Source organism: Bos javanicus, chromosome 2, assembly GCF_032452875.1.
Source record: "Bos javanicus breed banteng chromosome 2, ARS-OSU_banteng_1.0, whole genome shotgun sequence".
NCBI classification, from domain to species: Eukaryota; Metazoa; Chordata; class Mammalia; order Artiodactyla; family Bovidae; genus Bos; species Bos javanicus.
In genome coordinates, this window is record NC_083869.1 from 113184112 (window position 1) to 113207515 (window position 23404).

The following is a 23404-nucleotide window of genomic DNA, read 5'->3' on the forward strand; positions in this document are numbered from 1 at the left end:
TGGTACCCCACTCCAGTACTCTTGCTTGGAAAATCCAATGGACGGAGGAGCCTGTTAGGCTGCAATCCATGGGGTCACTAAGAGTTGGACACAACTGAGCGACTTCACTTTCACTTTTCACTTTCATGCATTGGAGAAGGAAACGGCAGCCCACTCCAGTGTTCTTGCCTGGAGAATCCCAGGGACGGGGAGCCTGGTGGGCTGCCGTCTATGGGGTCGCATAGAGTCGGAAACAACTGAAGTGACTTAGCATACATAAAAATAATCCTGATACCGTCCATAGTACCTAGAGCCTGAGATTTGGTGATACTTGCCAAGGATGCTTTCTGTATCTGTGATGGTGAGAATCCAGGTTACGCAATCCATAGTTCTCTCTGGATCAAGAGAGCTGTTGGTTCTGTGTTTTGGTCAAAGAGACAGATGTATACAAGGATGATGGGATCAGTTAATTTCTCACTACTGCTTTTACAGAGACGTTGAGTGAAACTGGGAACTGAGCAGCATAGATTTATAGCTTTACAACGGTTGGGTTGTCCCTCCTGAATTTAATGTGCTTCTTGCTTTTGGAAATGCACCAACTGGGAGAAGGTATGTGCCAAGATTACTCTGAATTGGATTGGATTTTTATAGCGCTTTTTACTCTTACTCTTTTCCTCTCAAATGAGTAATGAATTTCATTAGCTGTTCTAAAAATCACTCGAGGCATGGGAAAAGGCACCCACCAGTGCCCATTATTATGTGGCAGGGCCGGTGCTATACCGCCGTGGGAATAGGGCTATTCTCCTGATATGGTATGAAGACATTTGTTTGGTCTACCCACTCCAAACCCACAGCTCTCTTCCAATTCGACTTCACATCAGAAGAATGGGCTCCTGTCATGAAAACAAATGCTTTCTTCCCTGCTTCTTATTCCACAACTTCTCATGGAACACCAGCACAAGTTTAAGCCTTGCAATTGGTAAACTTGCCATCTTGGTAACAACCAAGGCTGCCAGGAGCTGTTTACTGGTCCAAGTAAGCATTGTCCATGCTTTAGCTAAAAATTCTAATTTCAGGGACACAGTGTTCCATCACAAAGATCTGAATTATTTTCATAATTATAATTCAAAATCAAATGAGTATAGAAGTACTTAGACACTGAAGATCTAAGCATTTGAAGTATGTGATGCATAAAAAATCCAGTGACTTAATGTTCAACCTAGACCTTTCTCCGGAATCCAAGAAAGAATCTAGACCACCCAGCCTTGTTTTAGGGAGATATGAATATATTATATGAATATGAATATATTATATGGATATATAAGCTGAGATGTAACAGAGAGTGTAACATGCACTCCAGAACCAGAATTCCAGTGCTCCTCATCCTGGCATTGAAACTTACAGGCTACAGAATTTGGAACATGTTATTTTAGTTAGAATAACTGTCAGTCCTAAAGGAAATCAACCCTGAATACTCATTGGAAGGACTGACGCTGAAGCCGAAGCTCCAATACTTTGGCCACCTGATGTGAAGAGCCAACTCATTAGAAAAGACCCTGATGCTGGAAAGATTGAAGGCAGGAGAAAAAGGGGGTGGCAAAGGATGAGATGGTTGAATGGTATCACCGACTCAATGGACATAAGTTTGCACAAACTTTGGGAGACAGTGAAGGACAGAGAAGCCTGTTGTGCTGCAGTTCATGGGGTCACAAAGAGTTGGACACGACTCAGTGATTGAACAACATCATCAGACTGTACCTCTAGTTTCCCAACCTGTAAAATAGACATTTTAGTAGGAGCTACATCATAAGATTAAATGAGGTAATACTTGCTATGCTCTTAGAACAACACTATACCCATAGTACTTATCACATAAATGTTAAGTAGATAAAGGCCACAAGTTTTAAATTTTCACTAGTCATAGATTTAAAGCACTTTTGTAAATTTAATGGATACAGAGAGCAAAGAGTAGGTATTCAATAAATAAATGTTGAGTAAATAAGTTTTTATGATTTCATCTAGGACATTAATTTTAAATAAATAGTCACACATATAATCTAAGATGAAACAAGAATACCTTTGCAATATTCCCTTTGTAACAAGACAGAGAAAATATATTTGCCTTAGTCAAAGAGAGCTAAGAAAGGCAGGCAGGCTGGTGGAGGCTCTATCTAAAAAGACATTGAAAATAGGATAGGGGTTGGGAAAAAAAAATCAATGAATAATCGTGTGGTACATGCCATGATTCCCCCTTGTAACTTTTCAAATATTCAGTAAAGTTAATTAAGTCACAACATTTTGCATGTTGTGGGAGAATGTGAGGAGGCTGGAGTCTATGTTCAATATGGCATTGCTGCAAAAGGAAAGGCAATGAAAGGAGGTCAAATTTATCCTGACAATGGTTCTAGATTCTCACATATTGTGACATTAGAATTTGAGTTCAGAACACCTAGATCTTTGACAGGTAATAAAATCTGAAGAACAAGGACAGCTAAAAACGTGAAACAATAAATTATTAAAGGTAAGGAATGACTAGGAAATTACGGCACATCCATTCTAAGAAAAAATACATATGTTTGTTCTAAGAAAAAATATATGTTTGTTAAAACAAGCAAAATTTCTTAGGTATTGTTGCTAAGTAAAAGTGGGATTAAATACTGCACCCTGAATAACTGCACAAGATTTTAAAAATTTAAAGGAAAAAAACCTAGAAATATATATCCATATATTAGCAATTTTATTTAGATGGGATGTAGGATTTTGCTATTCTGAGTTTTTGCATTTTGCAAATTTTCTTTAATGATCATTTGGTTCATCGTGGTGAAAATGAACTTCGTCTTTCAAAACTCTCATGCTTCTGTGAAAACACTGGGGAGTTGCTTGGTTTTAAAAGTGTTTATCCTTTGAAAATCCACCAAAGAGGGAAACTAGAAAAGTGCATGAAGTTGAACCACTAACAACTTCAAGTAATTAAAAAAAGAGAAATAAAACACTGGTGATAGGAGAGCAGGGAAAATACCTACAGATTATGCATGTGCTTCTGGAAGCTAATGTCAGCAAGAAAGGGAAAAACAATTAGCAATTTATTACCGAAAGTATTTTGAGTTCTGTAGGGAACCGTAAACACCTGGTAAGTTTCTTAAACAGTTCTGTGCATTGGACCCTCCTGTAAAGGATCAGAAGTCAGAATCTCTAGTTGGAAGCCCAGGGTCTTTTACCTCTCTGCTAAGTTAACTTGGACAGTCATTTAAATTGAGACTTAGTGAGACTGACTCAAATCAAAGAGCAACTTCCTGGTTTCTGCAGTGTTAAAAAGATCAAAGAGAAGAAGTATGTGAGGGTGTTAAGGGAACCACCAATGCCAGGCGAATACAGATTTCTCTTTACTCAAAAATGATTGAAAATAACCACACACGTTTACCCCAAAATATATCCTAACATCAACGATACCAAACCAACCAAACCAATGATACTAAATTTTTAATGTGCTAGAAACTGTCTTACATGCTTTTAATGTTTATTATCTAAATTTCCTTTTGAAACAAACAAACCTTGATATTTAGTGATTCTATTGGAAGCAAAAGAAGTAATAACATAAGGAAAAGCACTGAAATTAAAAATAGGGCTGTGTCTCCTCTGTGTATAATATCTTCTGAATCAAGTCAGGCTGCCCTATGCCCAGTAGGAAGAAGAAAGGCAATCTACCTAATTATGTATATCAGCAAATGAAAGTGATTTTGAAATCCTGCCTTTTATTTTCCTTGAGAAATCAGCCTAGAAAAAATGTCCTTGTATTTATATTTTCAGATCGAAAGGAAAGGATTAAATTTAGGATTAGTTTAGCATTAAACTCATTAGCTTTGCCAAGATAAATATCTGTACAACAATCAAAGTCAGAATTTCTGTCTGGAGCTCTAACGTACATACATGCCAAGATAAATATCTAGACAACAATCAAAGGTAGAATTTCTTTCTGGAGCTCTAACCTACACACATGCAAGTCAAGTTTGTTAGCAAGAGAGAATTAACAGGATGGCTAAGGGTTTGAAAGGGGTCTGATGGGATGAAAAATGGAGAACAGTCTCCATAGCAAACCCCTTGAGTTTGGGGCCACACATTTGTGCTGTTCAGTGTATTTAGCGAGCCAAACCTTGGTTACTCACCATTAGGGTTACTCTAGTTTGTTGATCTAAACTAGTTGCTCGGTTCTGCTTTTCAAAAGAATCTTATCTTTTCAAGAAACATTATCATGCAAAGAGATTCTCCCCCTACCTTTGAGACACTTCATATTTTTTCTGTGACATGCAGTACCTCCTGTGATGTTAGTCTAGACTTCCTCTATTTTCCTTGATCACCCCTGTTACTTTCAGATATACGAATCTTTATTCTAATTTGAGTATTTTAACAGAATTAATTCTGTATCTGAATGTCTTTATCAGCAACAAAACTATTCATCCTGGCTAGTGACCCAGAAAAACAAATGAAAATGGCATTTACTTCAGGACCAATACAGAAGCCTCTCGTAGGGCATGAGATGCAAATTAACATTGTCTTCACATTCTGACACATAGACAAATAGCTAAGGGTGAGGATCCACAGGGTCTTTAGACAGACCTCGGAAAAAAAAAAAAAAAGAAACCAATCTCCATGTCGCCAAAACAAACTAGAAACAACACAGCTGTTAATTAATTTCAGTGTTATCAAGATAACGGATTACATTTCTTAAAGGAAATAAAAGATCTAAATGACACACAGATTTGTTAGATCTTAAGTTCATCAGGACCCTTTGGTCTTTGTGTAACTGGAATGGGACCAACTTCCACACTATTTGTGTTTAAAACAAACAAGAAAATTGCAGAGAGCCCGTACAGCTGGATCCATGGCCACAGCTGCCAGCCTGTGGTTGTGTGACAGATTTACTTCAGCCTTTCATCAAAGGGAGTTCCACTAGACAACCTCTCAAATGTTTGAGTTTCAGAAAGCAAGACCAGCTCTTCTTATGGAAAAGGAAATGATTAAGTAAGGAATAAGCCATCTTATGCTGACCCTTTAACCTTTTCTCTGTCTTCAAGTGCACAGTTTCGTGAGAATGGAAAAACACCAGCTAACTCAAAGTTAAGAACTGTACAGCTGGGTAAACTCAGATTAAGCTGAATTTGGAAATGGTTCCCTTGGTAACAAAAATGGACAGCGATCTCGGAAGAAATCAGCCAGGAGTAACTCTTTAAATGTCCTAGTCCATTTCAGTGAAATAAAGCAGGTTAAACTTGTTGTTGGCAAATAGGATGATTAATTATAATTTTCTGTGTTAGTTTTTTATAGTTAGAAAAATCAGGATATTCTATTTCCTGCTTAGTTGCTCAGTTGTGTCCGACTCTTTGAGACCCCATGGACTGCAGCCTGCCAGGCTCCTCTGTCCATGGGGATTCTCTAGGCAAGGATACTGGAGTGGGTTGCCATGCCCTCCTCCAGGGTATCTTCCCAACCCAGGGACTGAATCCAGGTCTCCTACATTTCAGGTGGATTCTTTATTGTCTGAGCCACCAGGAAGCCCTGCAGTTAGAAAGTCAGGATGTTCTATTTTATTAATTCATAAATTCATTAGGAAAATCAAGGAACTGAAGAGATTTATAGGATCTATGATGGAAGGTATACTTTCAAATTGAATTTAAATCTTCTCAGTCTTATTTTTTTAAGGTAATTTGACCACATATACCTCTTAGTATATAAAAATTCACTCATTTTTGTTTAGCAAATGAAAAAAATAAAAGTGGCTGCTTCTTCGCCTAACACTGGTACTTGCAAAGAAGTAGAAAATATCCGAGAAGATCTAAATCAAATTAAATTACATGTCTCACTTAGTTTTCTAGAAACACTTGAAAGATAATAAATATCATTAAAAATACATCATAACCAGGGAAATTAATGTCTTTGAGCCAACTGCCTGGATTTTTAGATTAATTTTCATGAAGTCTGTGATGAAAGCTGCCATCAGCTGAAACTCTGACACTATTTTAGTTCTGTAACAGTCACACAAATAAACTAACAGGTCAAATGTGAGAGGTATGTGGGTATGTGTGTGTGTACATAAACACATATACACGAATGTAAATACTTAACAACATGAATTATATACGTTTAATACATTTTTCCCATAATGATAGTCAGCTTATTCTTTTATTTCCTTTCTTAACCTTTGGCTACTTGAAACTGAACATGCGGAGTGAACATTTGCTGTTTTTTGACCTAAGTCAGAAGGTTAACAATTTGCCATACGGGAAACCCTGGGTTGAAAAGATCCCCTGGAGAAGGAAATGGCAACCCACTTCAGTATTCTTGCCTGGAGAATTCCAAGGACAGAGGAGCCTGGTGGGCTACAGTTCATAGTGTAGCAAAGAGTCAGACATGACTAAATGACTAACACACACATACACACATATCCATCCCGCTTTCTTTTAGTATCAGCATGTAAATTTCCTTCTGAGGACGTACTTCCTTCTCCTGTATAAAGAGCAGTGTTGGTGGGTCTGATAATTAAAAGGGTCCTACTTTTCTGTGGTCGAGGACACGTGACCCCAGCCCATTAAAATCTTTTCTCCAGAACTCTGAATCGTGCAGGAGAGACGCCAAAATCTCACAGGCAGTCCGTTAGTTCCAAACACCAAGACCGGTCCTGTTTCCCACTGCCCTGAGCTGCTCTAAGTCCATTCCTGTTCTTCGCCAGCCTATCCCTTCATTCTTCCTTCTGTTTCCTTCTCTGGATATACTTGTTTACCAGGGAAGGTTTCCACTGCTTGCAATTAAAGAAATCTAAAATGAAATAATACAAGAAGTGGCACCAACAATAAGGGACTACTATTTCCTCAACTTACCTTTATTTGGAATTGAATCATCTTAAAGGAGAACCTCTCCTATAGTCAATGACTTTTTGAAGTACAGAATGTAGGTTTAATAAACTCAAGTATTACTAATGAAGTCTCATGTCATCTTACTCTATAAAAAAATACATCAGACATCACACATGCTGAGAATGAGAGACAAATACCTTTTTGGCTTTCCAAGGTGATAAATTCAGTAAAATTTTCATCTCTAATTTTCTACTAAGCATAATCCATTTTAATCATCCCTCTCCTAATCACCAGAGCAACTGGGGCCAAAAAATGTTTATATTCACATTTGCTTTCAGTGCTGACACTGTCACAAACTATAATTTTTTTCTCTATAGGAGGTGCCAGATTGCACTGGAAGTTGTGTTACAGACAACCAACTAGGTGTCTTTAAGCCATTGCTGGCCCTGTATCACCTTCCTTCTTCTGCCATTTTCATCTTAAAACATTTGCTATATTAAAACCAATTCATATATTTTTACTTGTAGAAATATCATCTGCACACTGAACAATTTAATACTAACTTTAAACACTACCATTTAAAATCATTTACCCCATATATGCTAATGGGTATCTCAGCTGGTAAAGAATCCGCCTGGAATGCAGGAGACACTGGTTCAATTCCTGGGTTGGGAGTTCCCCTGGAGAAGGAATAGGCTTTCCACTCCTATTCTTGGGCTTCCCCAGTGGCTCAGAAGGTAAAGAATCTTCCTAGAATGCAAGAGACCTGGGTTCGATCCCTGGGCTGGGAAGATCCCCTGAAGGAGGGCATGGCAACCCACTCCAGTATTCTTGCCTAGAGAATCCCCATGGACAGAGGAACCTACTGGCTACAGTCCATGGGGTCAGAGAGTCGGATGTGACTAAGCACAGCACACATGCTAATGATGGCTTTTATTTTTCCTATTATTATCATGATCAAGTGGAAAGGCCTATCATAAGCATTTAAAACTTTCTCTCATTCAATATTCCTATTAAACTTAGAAGAGATGGTGGGGAGGGGTGATTTCGAGAACTAACCAGCTAATAAGAGAGCCGGACCTTTCAGTTTCACTTCCTTGACCACTGGGGAGATCAAGAAGAATCTGAGTTTAAATCAGTATCTAATAGTCAATGACTTAATCAATCATGTCTATGTAATGAAGCTTTTATAAAAACCCCAAAGGATGGGGTTTAGAGAACTTCTGAGTTTGTGAGCACATGGAGATCTGAGGGAGATTGGTACTCTTTCCCTATACCCTGCTTTAAGTATCTGTTCCACCAGGCTGTTTCTGAGTTATATCCTTTTATACTAAACCCATGATCTAGTGAGCAAAATGTTTCTCTGAGTTCTGTGAGATGCTCTAGCAAATTAGTCAATCCCAAGAAGGGATGATGGGAACCTGTGATTTATAGCCAGTGGATCAGAAGGACAGGTAACAACCTGGACTTGCAACTGTTGTCTGAAATTCAAAGAGTGGGTGGTTGGAACCTCCAATGTAAAATGGGTTGGTCAGAAGCACAGGCAATAATCTAGACTTACGGTTGGCATCAGATGTGGGATGCGGGGGCTGCCTTATAGGTCTGAGCTCTTAACCTGTGAGATCTGATGCAATCTCCAGGCAGACAGTGTTAGAACTGGGTTAAATTTAGGACACCCAGCTGGTGATTAAGCAAGGAAATAGATGAGTCCCAGGCTGAGCAGCTGGAGTTACTCCCCTGTGGACAGAGACTCCAAAATAGGAGGGAGAAGAAGCTGAATCCTCCCAGATAAGAGATCAAAGACCACACATTCCTTATTCTTGAAGTCAAGAAGATCTTCCCAACCACACATGCGCAGAAAGTCTCCTTGGACATCAAAAGAAGGGGGTGTCACCCCATAGTAGGTGATGTCAACCTTCCCATAGGCCTCTTTGCTGTAATCTGTCTTGGCTAAGAGATATGTGTGCATACCTGGAAGAACTCCGAGATACACCAAACACAGACTCAGGAACAAATAAAACAAGATGATTGGCCAGAGGAAACCAGGAAGAAATGCCTCATAGAAGTGATTAAACTACCATGAGGGCACGATTCTCCCTCTGACCCTACTCGTGTGTGTCTCCTCAAGTACTGTACTCTTTTTTTTCTCTTAATAAACACCTTACTTATTTCACTACTTTCTGTCTCTGTGGAATTCAGGGCCAGGGCCTTGTCATTGCCTATCTGTCTTCGCAGTCTAGTGGCTAGTATTTTGAGCTCACCCTGCCTCAGGCTGACTTCAGTCTCCGGCTGGGAACTGAAATCCTGCTTCAAGCCACAGAAGGTCAAGGCCACCCAAGATCAATGCTGTAGAAAATTTCTTGGTGTGGGGGAAACCGCAACACATTTGGTGACCGGAAGTGTCAGAAAGGAAGTGTTCTATGTGAGCGGTAAAGAAGACATATCAAAGAGAGAAAGGCGGCAGTTTTTCCCATTGAGAATGCTAGATAACATTTGTGTCAGAAATCACAGTGGAAACGGCCACCAACTGAGGGAACCTCTGTTTAAGGAATTTTGTACCACTGTCATTAGGGAAATTAAAGAGTTTTGGGGGATCATGGTATTACTTCCTGTCCACCGTACCCCTCCCCCTCTCTGGCAAACGGTCTACTTCCTGATCAGCTAATTGTAAAGAGCATCGTTATGAAGTCAAGCTTGGCCCTGTTTGGCAGTTCTCTTCTTGGTCTCTCTCTGGATTTCACTCATCTCCCTCTCCTGGCAGTCAGCCTTGAGGAAAGTAAGGGCATTTTTGGTTCAATTGCAGGTACTAATCCTAAATCCATTTAAAAAGCATCCTCTCTGCATCTCTGTGGCACCTGGGCTAGCGGTTCCCCATCGCTACCGCCACAGGCAGAGTCCTCAGATCCAGTTTCAACTTACACTTCTCCATTTCTATGGTCTGGATTGAATTCAGATCCCCCGTTTAGTCCTGGTTCATGGCTTCCTTCTGCCTTGTCCGTTTATAGCATTCATCCCTGCTTTATGCTGTATTTCAACCCTGATTCAGTCCCATTTCATCATTTCCTGGAACCATCCTCTTGGTTCCTGGGTCCCCATCCCACGCTTCCTTTCAGCTAACTGGTTCATTATAAAATAGGCCCAAGAGGTAACAGTGAATGTTTGTATAAAACAGTATCAGTAGGTAAGGCAATACAGATGATCAGGGAGAAGCTGTCCATGTTAACGTGGAAGAGTAAAGACAAAACGCAGACTTGAAAGAGAACAGGACAAAATGTAATAACACGATGTATGTGGGAGATAGGTTAAAGTCATTCAGATTACATCCTTTGTAGCTTTCTACAGTTTTCAATTTTCTATTAAAGTGCTAACAGGCTAAATGACTGCTAAATGACTAAAGAGGAGGAGAAATTGTCATTTGTAGCCCCAAATTTCCAAACATTTTGAAATCCTGCAGATTAATTAACCACAAGCTAGTAACAAAGTAAAAATAATAATTCACATTTACTTAAATGAATTTCACATTTTTCTGGCAGTACAGATGATTGCTATTATAACTCAACTTAATAGTACACTTAATCTTTCCAAATTAGGACATGTAACTTAGGAAGGAAACTACCTTTTTATTAACTTTTGTTCTATGCACCAGAGATCATACTGGGTGATTGGATAAAAAAAGAAAAATAAAAATAGAAAGGCAGTTAAAGAGAAAACCTTCAACTACAGAACACCAAACAGACTTCAAAAATTAAGGGAAGTAGTTCTACTTGATGATCTAACAAGTAAGTTTCATTTTCCTCAAACTTCTCTTATAATGAATGCTATTGCACTGTCTCATATTGCATATTGTCTGTGATAAGTGGATTAAAGCATGGAAAGGGATTTCTTAGACAAGATACTTGAAAACTGGATTGATAAGGGAAGCTTCCAAAACAATTAAAAATTTCAACAGAGTTAAATAAACAGCTTTAAACAGCATTTGAAGAAAAACAAATAAAACTGTTAGCCTAGATCATGAGAATATAAAGTTTGAGTTGTGTACCATTTAGGAAGTCATAGACTTCCAGTTAAGTATTCTAGACTACTATGATACTAAACCATTTCTAAACTTGTCTTAGGGCAAGAAGTGGGCTTCCCTGATAGCTCGGTTGGTTAAGAATCCGCCTGCAATGCAGTAGACCCTGGTTCAATTCCTAGGTTGGGCAGATCCTCTGGAAAAGGGAAAGGCTACCTATTCCAGTATTCTGGCCTAGAGAATTCCATGGACTGTTTAGTCCACGGGGTCACAAAGAGTCGCACACAACTGAGCAGTTTTCAAATTAAAAGAAAAACAAATGATTTGTGGAATTCAAAATACACATGATCATTATAAAACTGCAATCTATGATAATTATTTCCGGTGATCATCATTTCTCCTTTCATAACAATATATGAGTATATCTAAAAATTCAAAAGAAATCATTTTATTCTCTGACCTAACTGTAAGTCTTATGTTCATTTGTTGGGCACTCTGACATTTGAATTGCCTCTTCCTTACCACCTATCAAGTCATCTCAGAAGCTGGTTTAGAAATGTTGGTTTAGATTTTAAATAGCTCAGATGAGTGTGCTGTGGAAAGTCCAATTTGGTTTTGGGTGGGTTTCAACTAAGCTGGGCAACGGTGAGGGTGGAGTGGGAAATGGTGTTTCAAAGGAAACCCCCATTGACATATAGAATGATGTGGGAGCCCCCCTCAACACCAGCTTGATGCAATCCAGAATTCCGTCTAATGAGTGGCTCTGTCACTTAAAAAGGGTCCTGGAAGGAAGGAGTCACCAACAGCCCAGTGGCTTCAACATTCGCAGTTTCTGAAAAAAACAATCTCACTCTGCAATTATATCCCCCTCTTTCCTGGCCCTTGATATTTTACTTGGTTTTATTAGTAACCCACAACACTTGCAGCTCATAACTTTTCACAGTGTTCAAATCATGTTCAGAATAGACATGATCAAAATGAATTCCAATAAAAAATTTTAAGACAGGGCAGGTATCATTAGGAACATTTTATGAAAGGGGTGACTAAGGCTCAGAATGATTTAAGTAAACTGCCCAAGGTCACCTGGCGGTGGGTGACAGTCAGAATGACCCCCTAGCCTTCTAATTACATGCTTCACTTTCTTGGAGTCACTCTCTCTCTCTCTTTTTTTTTTTTTCCAAAATGAAAGCCAAGTCCCAGGATAATACTACAGTCCCCTACTCAACAGAAGAGACAAGCTGTGAAAGAAGATATGCCTGTCTTAGGAGGACCAAAAGCAGGCAACAGCCATCAGGGAGTCCCTAGCGCCTTCCACAGAAGAAAGCTAATCACTGTATGAATGATCTTAATTAAATGTGAATGCACAGCTACTGAATGCTGTGGGAAAACACACCATCCTTACTGGCTGCTTTCCCCATACTTCTCAGTAGCAATACATTCCAATTCAATTAAGATAACTCATGGAGTGATTAGTTTCATTATATGGGAGACACCTGGGACTGTCCTAACGTCAAATCCTGTGGTCTTGCGGTCTCTGTAAGATAGACACATTCTTCTCCTGTGTGTTGTCTCTTCCAGTGGACACAAGAAGAAGTAAGCCTTGTGGTGACATAACCTTAGGATTTCTAAATTCCACTGAGATTTGGGCAGCTAGGAAACTGCATTTTTTTGATTGGCCTGAAGGTTAACATAATCTCAAAGCAAAGAAGTCTCCAAACACTTATCCTCTTTAACAGGCTGATGGTAAACAACTGATGAGACTTCTATGGGGCCAGTGGAGCCGTCACAACTGAGCATCCTTTGGGGTCAGTGGGGACCAAGAGGTTAGATTCTGAACTCAGCACAGTCTCCTTAGGAAACACTGAGTGGAAAGACCTGGGCACATGCCATGGGAACAGGTCAAAGGGGTCATTTGCCCATGTTTGCCAATGGGAGACATATACTACTAAGATCCTGACATGGAATCAGCAAGGCATCAACCCTATGAGCCAGACCTCCAAGTAAACTCTACTCACATAAAATCATCACCAGACAGATTGTAAGTATAAAGAGGACCACTGCTACGTGAGATGGAGTATTCCATACTTGATTTTGGCCTATCAAAGCCTGAGTGACTATTCATTAATTTGATTTTTCATATTCTTTCAATGTCTATTCATAAACAACCATTATATGATCAAATATATATAGTTTTTTAAGTTGCTCTGTTTCTAGATAAAAAATGTTTCCATGAACAAAAACATTATTTCTCTCTAGAGCAGTGGTTCTCAACCTGGACATCACTCTCCCTGCCCGAGAGAACGTTTGGCAATGTAGGGAGACATGTTTGCTTGTCACAACAGGGGACAGCTTGCCACCAGCATCTACTGGGTAAATGCCCAGGTCATCACTAAATGTGGTCACAATGCATAGGACAGCTCCAAACAACAAAGAAATCTCCAACCCAAAATGATAGTAGTGCTGAGCTCAAGAACCCTTGCCTTGAAGAAAAACAAGCAAAACACACTACCTGGTAAAAGAAACATTCCTATAAAAAGAGTACCCAATCATTCATCATATAAAGTGGGCCTTCCACATTACATATGAATCACTGAAGCTCAAACCATCCGCCCTGATACTGACAGAGAGAAATCTAGAATTCTGTAATAAGGACACATTTTCAGAGCTCTCATTTTGTTTACCAACCCTAAGGCAGAAACACTTTGAACGGTAAACAAAACCAAATCTTTTTAGCCTTTAGAACGTACCAATTTTTACTCTCTCCCTCAGCTCACTTAATTAAATAGTTATTTACATTTCCTTTCCTATTTTGGGTTGCTCTTTCTAAGAACTTTAAAACAAATCATGAGTGGTACACGATAAAAATAGAGCAGTAATACTTTTTTAAAAACACAACTGTAGGCACATCATCAATTGGGGTCTTAATTGAGGCAATTACAGGCTTTTCTTTAAAAAAGAATATTCTAGCAATAGTAACTCTCTAAATCCTCTATCAACATGTTTTAAAATAATGATGGTAGTAATTCTAATATTCTAAATAAGTTAGTAGTATTTTAACTACTTCAAACCTCTTCCAATATGTTTAAAAATAATGATGGAAGCAATTAAAAAATAATGATGTAAGTAAAAAAGGATATTTATGAGCTGGGCTGAATACTCTGTTCCATTTAAGACTTTGCCCATCACCCTAGGTTAGATTACCATACCAGAGCTTTTTTTTTTTTTTTTTTAAGTATTGAAGAGAAGATGAAAAGCAAACATCAACATTCAGATACCTACAGAGGTAAATCTGTGGATTTCTTCTTGATTTTTTCTCCTCATTGTTCGTCTCTTCTTCCAAAATTCACTGGGATCCCGTTTAAAAACCTTTCCTCGGAAGCTCATTGTATTGTTGTTACTTGAGTGGCAAGATATTTAAAAATATCAATTCCCTTAAGCCTCTTCCTCCTGAAGCTTCACCAGGCCGAACAAATTTTTCTTCTCTGGTAAAAAGGGAAATGCTCATGCTACATTAACATAACTCAACAGAAAGGAAAAGAAAACCGACAAATTACCGCTTCCTGTGAGTGAGTAACTACCAGCTGTTCAGATACACTTTTGTGCATGTATTCTCCCTAATCACCTGCTTTAAAGCAAGACAAAAAAGCACGAAATGACTCTGGATGTTTAAGAGAATTGCTCACAGATAAATAAACCCTGGGAGCTTAAACTCGCCCTTGGAACCAAGTTGCGCCTGAATCAAAGAACTAATTTACTGTAGGCTGCCATATCTGTTAGTGCAACAGCCATCCAAACTTGATCATCGTGGCTAGATTCCAAAGGTGAACTGCAATAATCTTTTTATGGTTTTCCCTGGTGGCTCAGATGGTGAAGAATCTGCCTGCAATGCAGGAGACCCAGGTTTGATCCCTGGGTGGGGAAGATCCCTTGGAGAAGGAAACAGCAACCTGCTAGATCTCAAAAGTGAACTGTAATAATATACCTGTTTAAATCAGTTTCTCATTACATCAGTGGTCTTTCCACTTAGGCACAAGGGAAAATATTAGAATTCCATTTATATCAGTCATCTAAATAAATTGTGCTTTACTAATCTTTATATAATGCATTGACATGGACACCTTCATTCTCTATGTCACATGGGTACGAACAGTCAACCAGTTAATTCCCTAATCTTTAGATCTTTACTCCCTTTCTCTGATGCAATTTAAAATTGCACTTCCCCCCTAAAACCCACTCTAGTGCTCCTTCCTGTTTTATTTTTCTCCATGGCACATGCTGTCACGTGACACTGCAGTACAGTTTACTTATTTATTTCACTTACGATCTTTCATCCTCCACTAGATTCTATGCCACAGGAGTGTGGGAATTTTGTTTGCTTTGTTCACTGTGTATTCAGTGATCAGAACTGTGCCTGCTTCCAGAAGATTCTCAGTATATAACTGTTTAATAAAAGAATTGAGGGACTTGTATACCTTATGCTAAACAATGAACTTGTCCCCTATGTATACTGTGTTTTGAAATATTAGCTATTGGCAAGGACTGTATAGTTTATAAATAAACATAGAATATGGGAATGCATTCTACTTTTTTTACGAAGTGTGTGAGATAAGTAGTTGGAGGCCATGGGACTAGTGAATAATTGATTAGATTAAACATTAGAAAGATGAGTTCCAAAAGTAAGTGTTGTATGAGACAATCATTCAGATTCTTTAAGAGTTTGTTTCTTCATCTTTAAGAGTTTGTTTCTTCATCTACAGGATGGACCTCCTTAAGGGGGGTGCTCATAAGTTTGGTAGGTGCTAAAGGAACCATTGCTTGCCTAGGAAGCAATCTGGGGTTTAAAAGATGGTTGAAGGAATATTTCCATTGAGGACTGATCTTCATGACCAGTGAGACACAAGCTTGAACCAACTCTCCCAGGAGACAAGTTCTGAGCACGCAGCATTATGGAGTAAGTGCCTACTCTTAGGTCAGGGAGTCAGTTTCACAGACACTTATTGGGGGCATCTTTGCACAGAGAGCAGTATGGTGAACATTGGCGACACACACAAGAAGCTGAACCAGAAGGGCAATTTCTGTGCAAAAGGCTCTCAATATTCTGTGAGTTTTGAACTGTAAGAAGGAAAAATAACAAGGTTGCTATTGGTGTTCACGTCTTAGCTGGAAGCAGAACTGAGGATACAGGTAGAAATGGGACAATGACAAGAGGAGAGGACCAATGAGTTAACACAATGAGTCGTGGGTTTTGTGGGAGCTTTGGCTCCAGAGCCTTTTCTTCTCTTTCTAGAGCTCAACACACTTAATGGTGCAGGCCCAGGCTGGCTGCCATGGTGACACCAAATTGCCACCCAGAAGTCAGTGGTCCCACGTATCCAGGTGGCTTTTGCTCAACTTCCTTCAGGTCTTTACTCAAATGTCGCTTCCTCACAAAGCCTTCTCTGACATTCATCTGAAACTACGGCTTTCTCCCCTGAACACTTTGGATGCTCCTCCCTTGCCATGTTTTGGTGGTGGTGGTGGGGAAGGTCAGGTCATTAAGATGATGGATAAGATGCTCATCTTGCTCTGAGACGCCACTTCTGCAAACACAGTTCTGATTCTGTAATGAAGGCAGCAACCTCAAGGAAGCTCCCACTTAACCAGCTTGTTCCAAAGATAAGACTTCCCTGTGCCCCAGGGGTTAAGAATCCTCCTTCCAGTGCAGGGGACATGGGTTCTATCTCTGGTCGGGGAACTAAGATCCCACATGCCTTGGCACCACTAAGTCCACACAGCACAACTACCGAGCCAGCATGCTGTGACTAACACCTGACACAGCCCCAAATAAACAAATATTTTACAATACATATACAACTGGAAAAGGACAAAAACCTAAAAACAAACAGGCAGACAAACAAACAACAAAAAGACACGGCACTAAATAGATACCACTTGCTTATTGGATAAGCCTCATAGGACTTCCCTGGTGGCTCACATGGTAAAGAATCTGCCTGCAATGCAGGAGACCCAGGTTCAGGCCCTGGGTTGGGAAGATCCCCTGGAGAATGGAATGGCAACCCACTCCAGTGTTCTTGCCTGGAGAATTTCATGGACAGAGGATCCTGGTGGGCTATAGGCCATGGGGCTGCAAAGAGTTGGATACAACTGAGCAACTAACACTTTCATTATTAATTATTATTGAATCTGTAAGAAGCTTTCTTCTTACAGGCTCTAGCTACTCATGTACCTCTACTCTGTCATGCAGAGATTTGGAGAGACAGGTATAAAGAGATACTGCTCATTCCCTGCCGAAGTATGGAGACGGAGGAAGGATCTTTCAAAAACTATGAGAAAAACAGCAAGATGCTATAAAAATAGCAACTGAGGAGGTAAGCTGTATTGTTATTCTGCAATTGGTTAAGAAGGCATCAAAGGATTCTACAGAGCAGAAGCCCTTCTGATGCATGGTCATGGGATAGATAGAAATTCCACTGTAGGTCTTTCATTCTAAAGAGAGTTGACCTTCTGAGTAACTTTTTGGCATCTGTTAGATGAGCAGGTACATTATAGCATATGCAGAATTTTCAAATTTAACTTTTTCCTTACATGATATTATGAGACTCTGCCTTTGAGTCACCTGATGTCCCAAGGTAAGATTATGTTTCTATTTCAATAACTGAAAGTAGTATTTCACAACCCTTTTGGATCATGAACCTATTTGAGAATCTAACAGAAACTAGACTCACTCACTGAGGAAATGTAAGGACTCAGAAACTGTGTGTGTATGTGGTCAGGGGTCACAAATCTCTGAAGTCCATCTGGGGGACCCTCTTATTTGTTCATGTTACCCTAAATCCCCAACTTCTAATTTTAGAAGGTAGGAATGTTATCTCATAACAAAGCATTTGGCAATCTTGAGCAACTCATAAGTGACTTCCTCTCTTTCTAGTAGTTGCATCTCGTCTCTCCTCTATTCCTCTTTAGGCGCCACAGTTCTTTATCCTGGAGTCCCTCCCACTCCCCAACTTCTGCAATAAGAGAATGACTCATTTCTTTCCTTGCTAAGCTGTTGATTGCAGCTGCCTTGAACATAGGCAAAAAAAAAGGCATAGCTGGGCATCATGGGGGGAGGCCAGACAGACACAACCTGCAGTGACTGCAAAGGAGGGGAAATCCACCAGCATGGAGTTCAGTGTTCATGCGCTGGCACTGTCAGGGACCTCTGCTGGGCTGCGCCCTCCTTGATTTCAGACCAAGTCTGCTGTTTCAGCATTCCGTGATACTCTACACCATTAAAAATATTTCCTATTCTGCTTAAGTTCAGACATGTGTTGGCAATCAAAGAACCTAACTTGGTCACTGGGAAAAAATGGGTAATAAAGAGAAATCAATCAGCTGGCTCCACCACAAGGAATCACAGTCAAGTTCACTAGGAAAGAAATTTGGTACCAATTAATGATCAGAAATAATTAATTACTACGCTCAAGGTATTGCTGGGCTTCATGAGAAATATGTAACACCCTTCTTAGCCTCGAGAAGCTGGTACCTGATAGAGGAGTTCCCTAGAGTTTTTAAAGGAGACTGGGAAAGCTTTATAGTAAGGACAGAACATAGGGGAGACTTTGAATAGGTGGGAGTCAAACAGACAGGGGAAGAGTAAAGGACACTCTAGGAAAGGGGAATGAAGCATAGAGAAGTCATAAGATACAGTCGTTAAAACCAGGAATCTGGAATCAGTTTAGATTCAAATCCTGAGTCCACCACTTCCTAACTGTATATCCTTCAGCCAATGTCATCCTCTCTGGGCCTCAGTTTTCTCATCTGTAAAATAGGAATAGCACAGTAGATACCCCATACTGTTTTTGTGAGGACAAATGAGATGACACCCTTGAAAGTTTCAACACATTACCTGGCACATATTCACCATAGTTACTAGTTGTCACAAAAGCTAAGAGGCAGGCCAATAAATAATATTTAAGAAAAAGGAGGAGGTCCAGCCTGTCTACAGTCAGAGGCTGAGTGGGAGAGGAAAGGAAGAAACAATTTAAAACAGAAATCGGGGCCAATTCATGGAAGGCTTTGAAAGCCAAGAAAATGAAAGTTTCCATTGTATCATGAAAGTTATGGAAAACCACTGAAGGATTTTTGAGTGATAATTAAAATAGTGCCTTTGGAAGATTCATTTTATAATTACACGTCGGCTAGATTTTGGGGAATATGATTCAGAGGTAATCAGCATTGATTCAGATATTAACATGGAGTGGTGGAGGGCAGAAAAGTCGGCATCAGAAACTTAAGCATAGACTTCACAGATGAAAAAATGAAAGTGAAAGTCACTCAGTCGTGTCTGACTCTTTGCAACCCCATGGGCTGTACAGTCCATGGAATTTCCAGGACAGAATACTGGAGTGGGTAGCCTTTTCCTTCTCCAGGGGATCTTCCCAACTGAGGAATTGAACCCAGGTCTCTTGCATTACGGGCGGAATGAAGATCTGGCAATTAAATGGAAAATGAATGAGAGCTGAAATTTATCAGGAGGACTAGGTGCTGGGTGCTGATCTAAATATAGTGTCTTATTTAAACCATGCAACAACCCTGTGAGGTATTACTATGACTTCTATCACCACTCGGTTTTACAGAGGAAGATACTTGGGTCCTGAGAAGTTAAGCAATTGGTCCAAGGTCCCAAACAAGTAAGTAACAGAGATGGGATTTAATCCTAGGCAGCCCAGTCCAGAGCTCATGCTCTTAGCCAGAAGAGAGGTCCAAAGGGGCTAACAGGCTTCTGAGTTTGGCCACCGAAGAGATGGGTAATATGACTGAGGGACAAAGGCTGGCAAGAAGAGAAGACTTCTTTTCCTACTACTGCTTATTTAGAAATGTCAAGAAGATGGAAAAGGAGGCATTTTTCAGCACCATGGTTATATTAATACATATGCCTGGAACCCAGGGAAGAGTCAGGACTGGAGATATTAAGCTGAAAGTCATTGAAAGAGTTAACAACGGAGAGTTTAAAAGTAAACTGAATTTTTGGAGAAGAGAGTAGCATAAGATTGAGAACACAATCTTGAGATTCTTTTATATATGATAAGTAGAAGGCAACTTAGGAAATGAGAAGGCACAGAGCTGTAGGGGGAAAACTAGCAGTGTAGTGTGGCATCCAGACGTACCGTAGAAGGGAGCTCAAAGAGGCTGACACAAGGCGTCTGGGCAGAGATGGGTGTAGGACCTGATCCAGCATGAGAGATAAGCAAGATGAAAACTAAGGACCTTGCAGTCTTAGATCCAGACAGATCTATATTTGAATCCTCTTCAGCCACTTACTAGATGACCTCTATCTAGCTACGTGACCTCTGTCTTCCTATTTCTAACATGTATAACGAAGCAATTAATATATAGCTTACAAGATTGTCACAAAATAATGTTGCTATTTACTTAACATTGTGGAAAAATACACATATGTGTATATATAATTGCTCAGATTCCTATATGTGTGTATATGTAAACTATTATTTATTGACCATGATTGATATTTACTAGGTCTACCTAGGTTTTGGAAAAGACCCTGATGCTGGGAAAGACTGAGGGCAGGAGAAGGAGGATGAGATGGTTGGATGGCATCACCAACTCAATGGACGTGAGTGTGAGCAAACTCAGGGAGATGGTGAAGGACGAGGAAGCCTGTCATGCTTCAGTCCATGGGGTCGCAAAGAGTCAGACATGACTTAGTGACTGAACAACAACCTAGGTATGTATTTCTGTATAGACACCCTATATATGCACAGGCATGTATGTAACAAAATACACAGATGCATAAATCCTTATATGTGTATTCAAAGTCTGGCCCCATGGTGTCCAGATACAGAAACTAAGTTTGCAATTTCAATAGATAATATATTTGGAATACAATTAAGATGGTAAATATTAACCATGTTTTGGAAGAGATGGAAATTTGAATGCTAAGGTATCAGAAATTTGAGAAAAAGTTCTAGTAGTCTATATTAGTTTTCCATTGCTGCTGTAACAGATTACCATACATTTAATGACTTAAGTCAACACCCACTTATGACCTCATAGTTTTTGTGGGTATGACAGATACCTGGGTATGACACAGCCCAGCTGATTCTCTATATAGAGCCCCACAAGGCTGAAATCCAAGTGTCAGCAGGGTGATGTCCCCTTCTGGAGGCTCCAGGGGAGCACCTGGTTCTAGGCTCATTCAGTTTGTTGGCAGAATTCAATTCCTTGCAGGTATAGGCCTGAGGTCTCAGCTTCCTGCTGTCTGTCAGCCAGGGGTAATTATCAGCTTCCAGCAGCTGCCTGCATTCTCTGGCTCACTGTTCCTTGTTAAACCAGCAATAATGAGTGGAATCCTTCTCACACTCTCAATCTGATTTTTTCTTTTGTCTCCTAAACATCTCTTCTCTGCATCTTTCTACTCTAGTTGGAGAAAAGTCTTAGCTCTTTAAGGCCCCATATGATTAAATTGGTTCCACTCAGACAATTCAGAATAATTTCTCTCTTTTAAGGTCAGCTGATAAGTAACACAAAGTCCCTTCACACCAGTACTAAGATGACTGTTTCACTGAACCACCAGAGAATCTTGTAGGGAGTGGGGAGAGGTATCTTTAGGAAACTCTCACATGGTCTTAATCTGGATCACAACTTGGTTTGGTACTTATCTTTTGAAGACAAGGTTAACATCAAGAATGCACCGAGAAGAAGGTGTAGGTGAGAACAATACTTGATCTTTGAGTTCCGTTTCTGCTGAACAGTGAGGTGGGATGTAGGTTGCAGTGGAGCCAAGAAATGAATGAGAGGAAATAGACATTTTTGGCTTATAGATCATATCCTGGAAAAGTTGGTAGTGGATAAAGGTGAGAAAGACAATAGTGGCTGTGGGGAGGGAGGGCAGAACCAAAGAGACAAATCTGGAAGATGAACACTGGTGGAGAAGTAATCAAAGTGATAAACACAGAAAACAAAGGCAATAGACTAAAGCAACAAGCTCTGAGGTCACCTCTAAAATGTTTGTTTTTAGTACATTTGAACAGGCTGTACAAATAGCAAATGACATTCTCACAGAATCGAAGAAATCAGAAGACAGATTCTTGTTTCTTTGACAACGCATCTGAATCTACTTAATAAAAATTACTCAGAAAGTACCGTTAGGCATGCAGAGTAACTGAAACCTTGGTGGTTAAGACTTAGACAACCACACACTACATCATACTTGAATCCACAAAGCTTAATTTGAGCAGCCGGTAAAGTACTTCCTGTTCATTTCCACTTGCTTTCTTTACTAGCTTCTTATCCCATCTTTAGGTTTATTCCAATTTACTTTACCTGTGGAGCTTTTCAGCATTTACCGTGATTACTACTTCCTTGTTAGAGAATGTTTAGATGACTCATTTTATTTCATTTTCCTCTTCCATTTCCAATAGACTTTCCCTTTGCCTGAGAGTTTAGGTGCTTTCCAGCCTTTCTCTCATAGGACACGACAAGGCTGGTCCATAGTGCCTCTCTAGGTTCTGCTCACTACTGTCTACCTCATTTAAAGGAAATGAAGCACAAGTAGCTACTTCCTCTCTCTCTATGGTCTCTCCAGAGCCTGGCCCCAAGCAGAAGTGCTTTTCAAGCTTTTAGCCCTGAGGCTCACTACTTCCCACTATAAAGGTCAAGATTGAATGGCACAGAGTTAGCGATGAGAGAGGCTTAGACATCTTGGAGGAGTTTCAATGGGCGCAATAAAACCTCTTATTTCTAACTGTAGGGCTTTCAGTGGGCAATGTCTGTAGAGTAAGAGCCAACTCATTGGAAAAGACCCTGATGCTGGGAAAGATAGAAGGCAGGAGGAGAACGGGATGACAGAGGACGAGATGGTTAGATGGCATCACTGACTCAGTGGACATGAGTTTGTGCAAGCTCTGGGAGATGGTGAAGGACAGGGAAGCCTGGTGTGCTGCAGTCCATGGGGTGGCAAAGAATTGGACACGACCGAGAAACTGAACAACAACAATACCCTCTAATCCAAATGGCATTAGTTTTATTAATAACATGAAATATTTAGAAACTTCACAGAAAATAGAGCCGTGCAAGATGAACTGCACCGAGGGAGAATGCAAAACCAGATTGCAGTTGTGTGTGTGTGTGAGTGTATGGTGTAAGCTAAGTATGTGATGTGTGTGTGTGTTAGTTGTGTGTCTGTGTGCAAAGCATAAACGTTTTTTGTTGTATTAAAATAAGTTATTCATGGCTCTTCTAACATGTATTAAGTTGTAATGGTATTTGTTTATATTACTGAACTTAAGTAGGCCTCGGGAGTTAAGAATTTTCACTTAATTAGGCTTTGATGGTGACAAGGCAGGTAAGGAACTCATTTTATTCAGTTTGGTGAGCCCATCTTAGAATCTAATAGCAACCAGGGAAGGGGTTTTAGTTTCTTCTTTTCCACTGTGGACTTTATCATTGGTCACAGCCTTCCACCAGGAAAAACATTATGGCCTGTGGATACTCACATATCTTACCAGTAAGCATTTAATGACATACTTGGGAAATGAGGAACACTGATTTTAATTTTACCCTC

General features: G+C 39.9%; 1 protein-coding gene across 11 annotated transcripts in view; it reads right to left on the bottom strand.

Annotated features, from left to right (window-relative positions):
• The window catches only part of DOCK10 (dedicator of cytokinesis 10), a 304984-nt gene that overhangs the window by 179847 nt on the left and 101733 nt on the right, over positions 1–23404 (bottom strand). For 3 of the 11 annotated variants that reach the window (XM_061386607.1, XM_061386590.1, XM_061386570.1), the window contains exon 1: positions 14119–14223. The exons of the other annotated variants lie outside the window; for them this stretch is intronic. In XM_061386607.1, coding sequence (XP_061242591.1) covers positions 14119–14223 — 105 coding nt within the window. Of the gene's footprint in view, positions 1–14118; positions 14224–23404 lie in introns of those variants that run through there. 11 annotated transcript variants of the gene reach the window in all.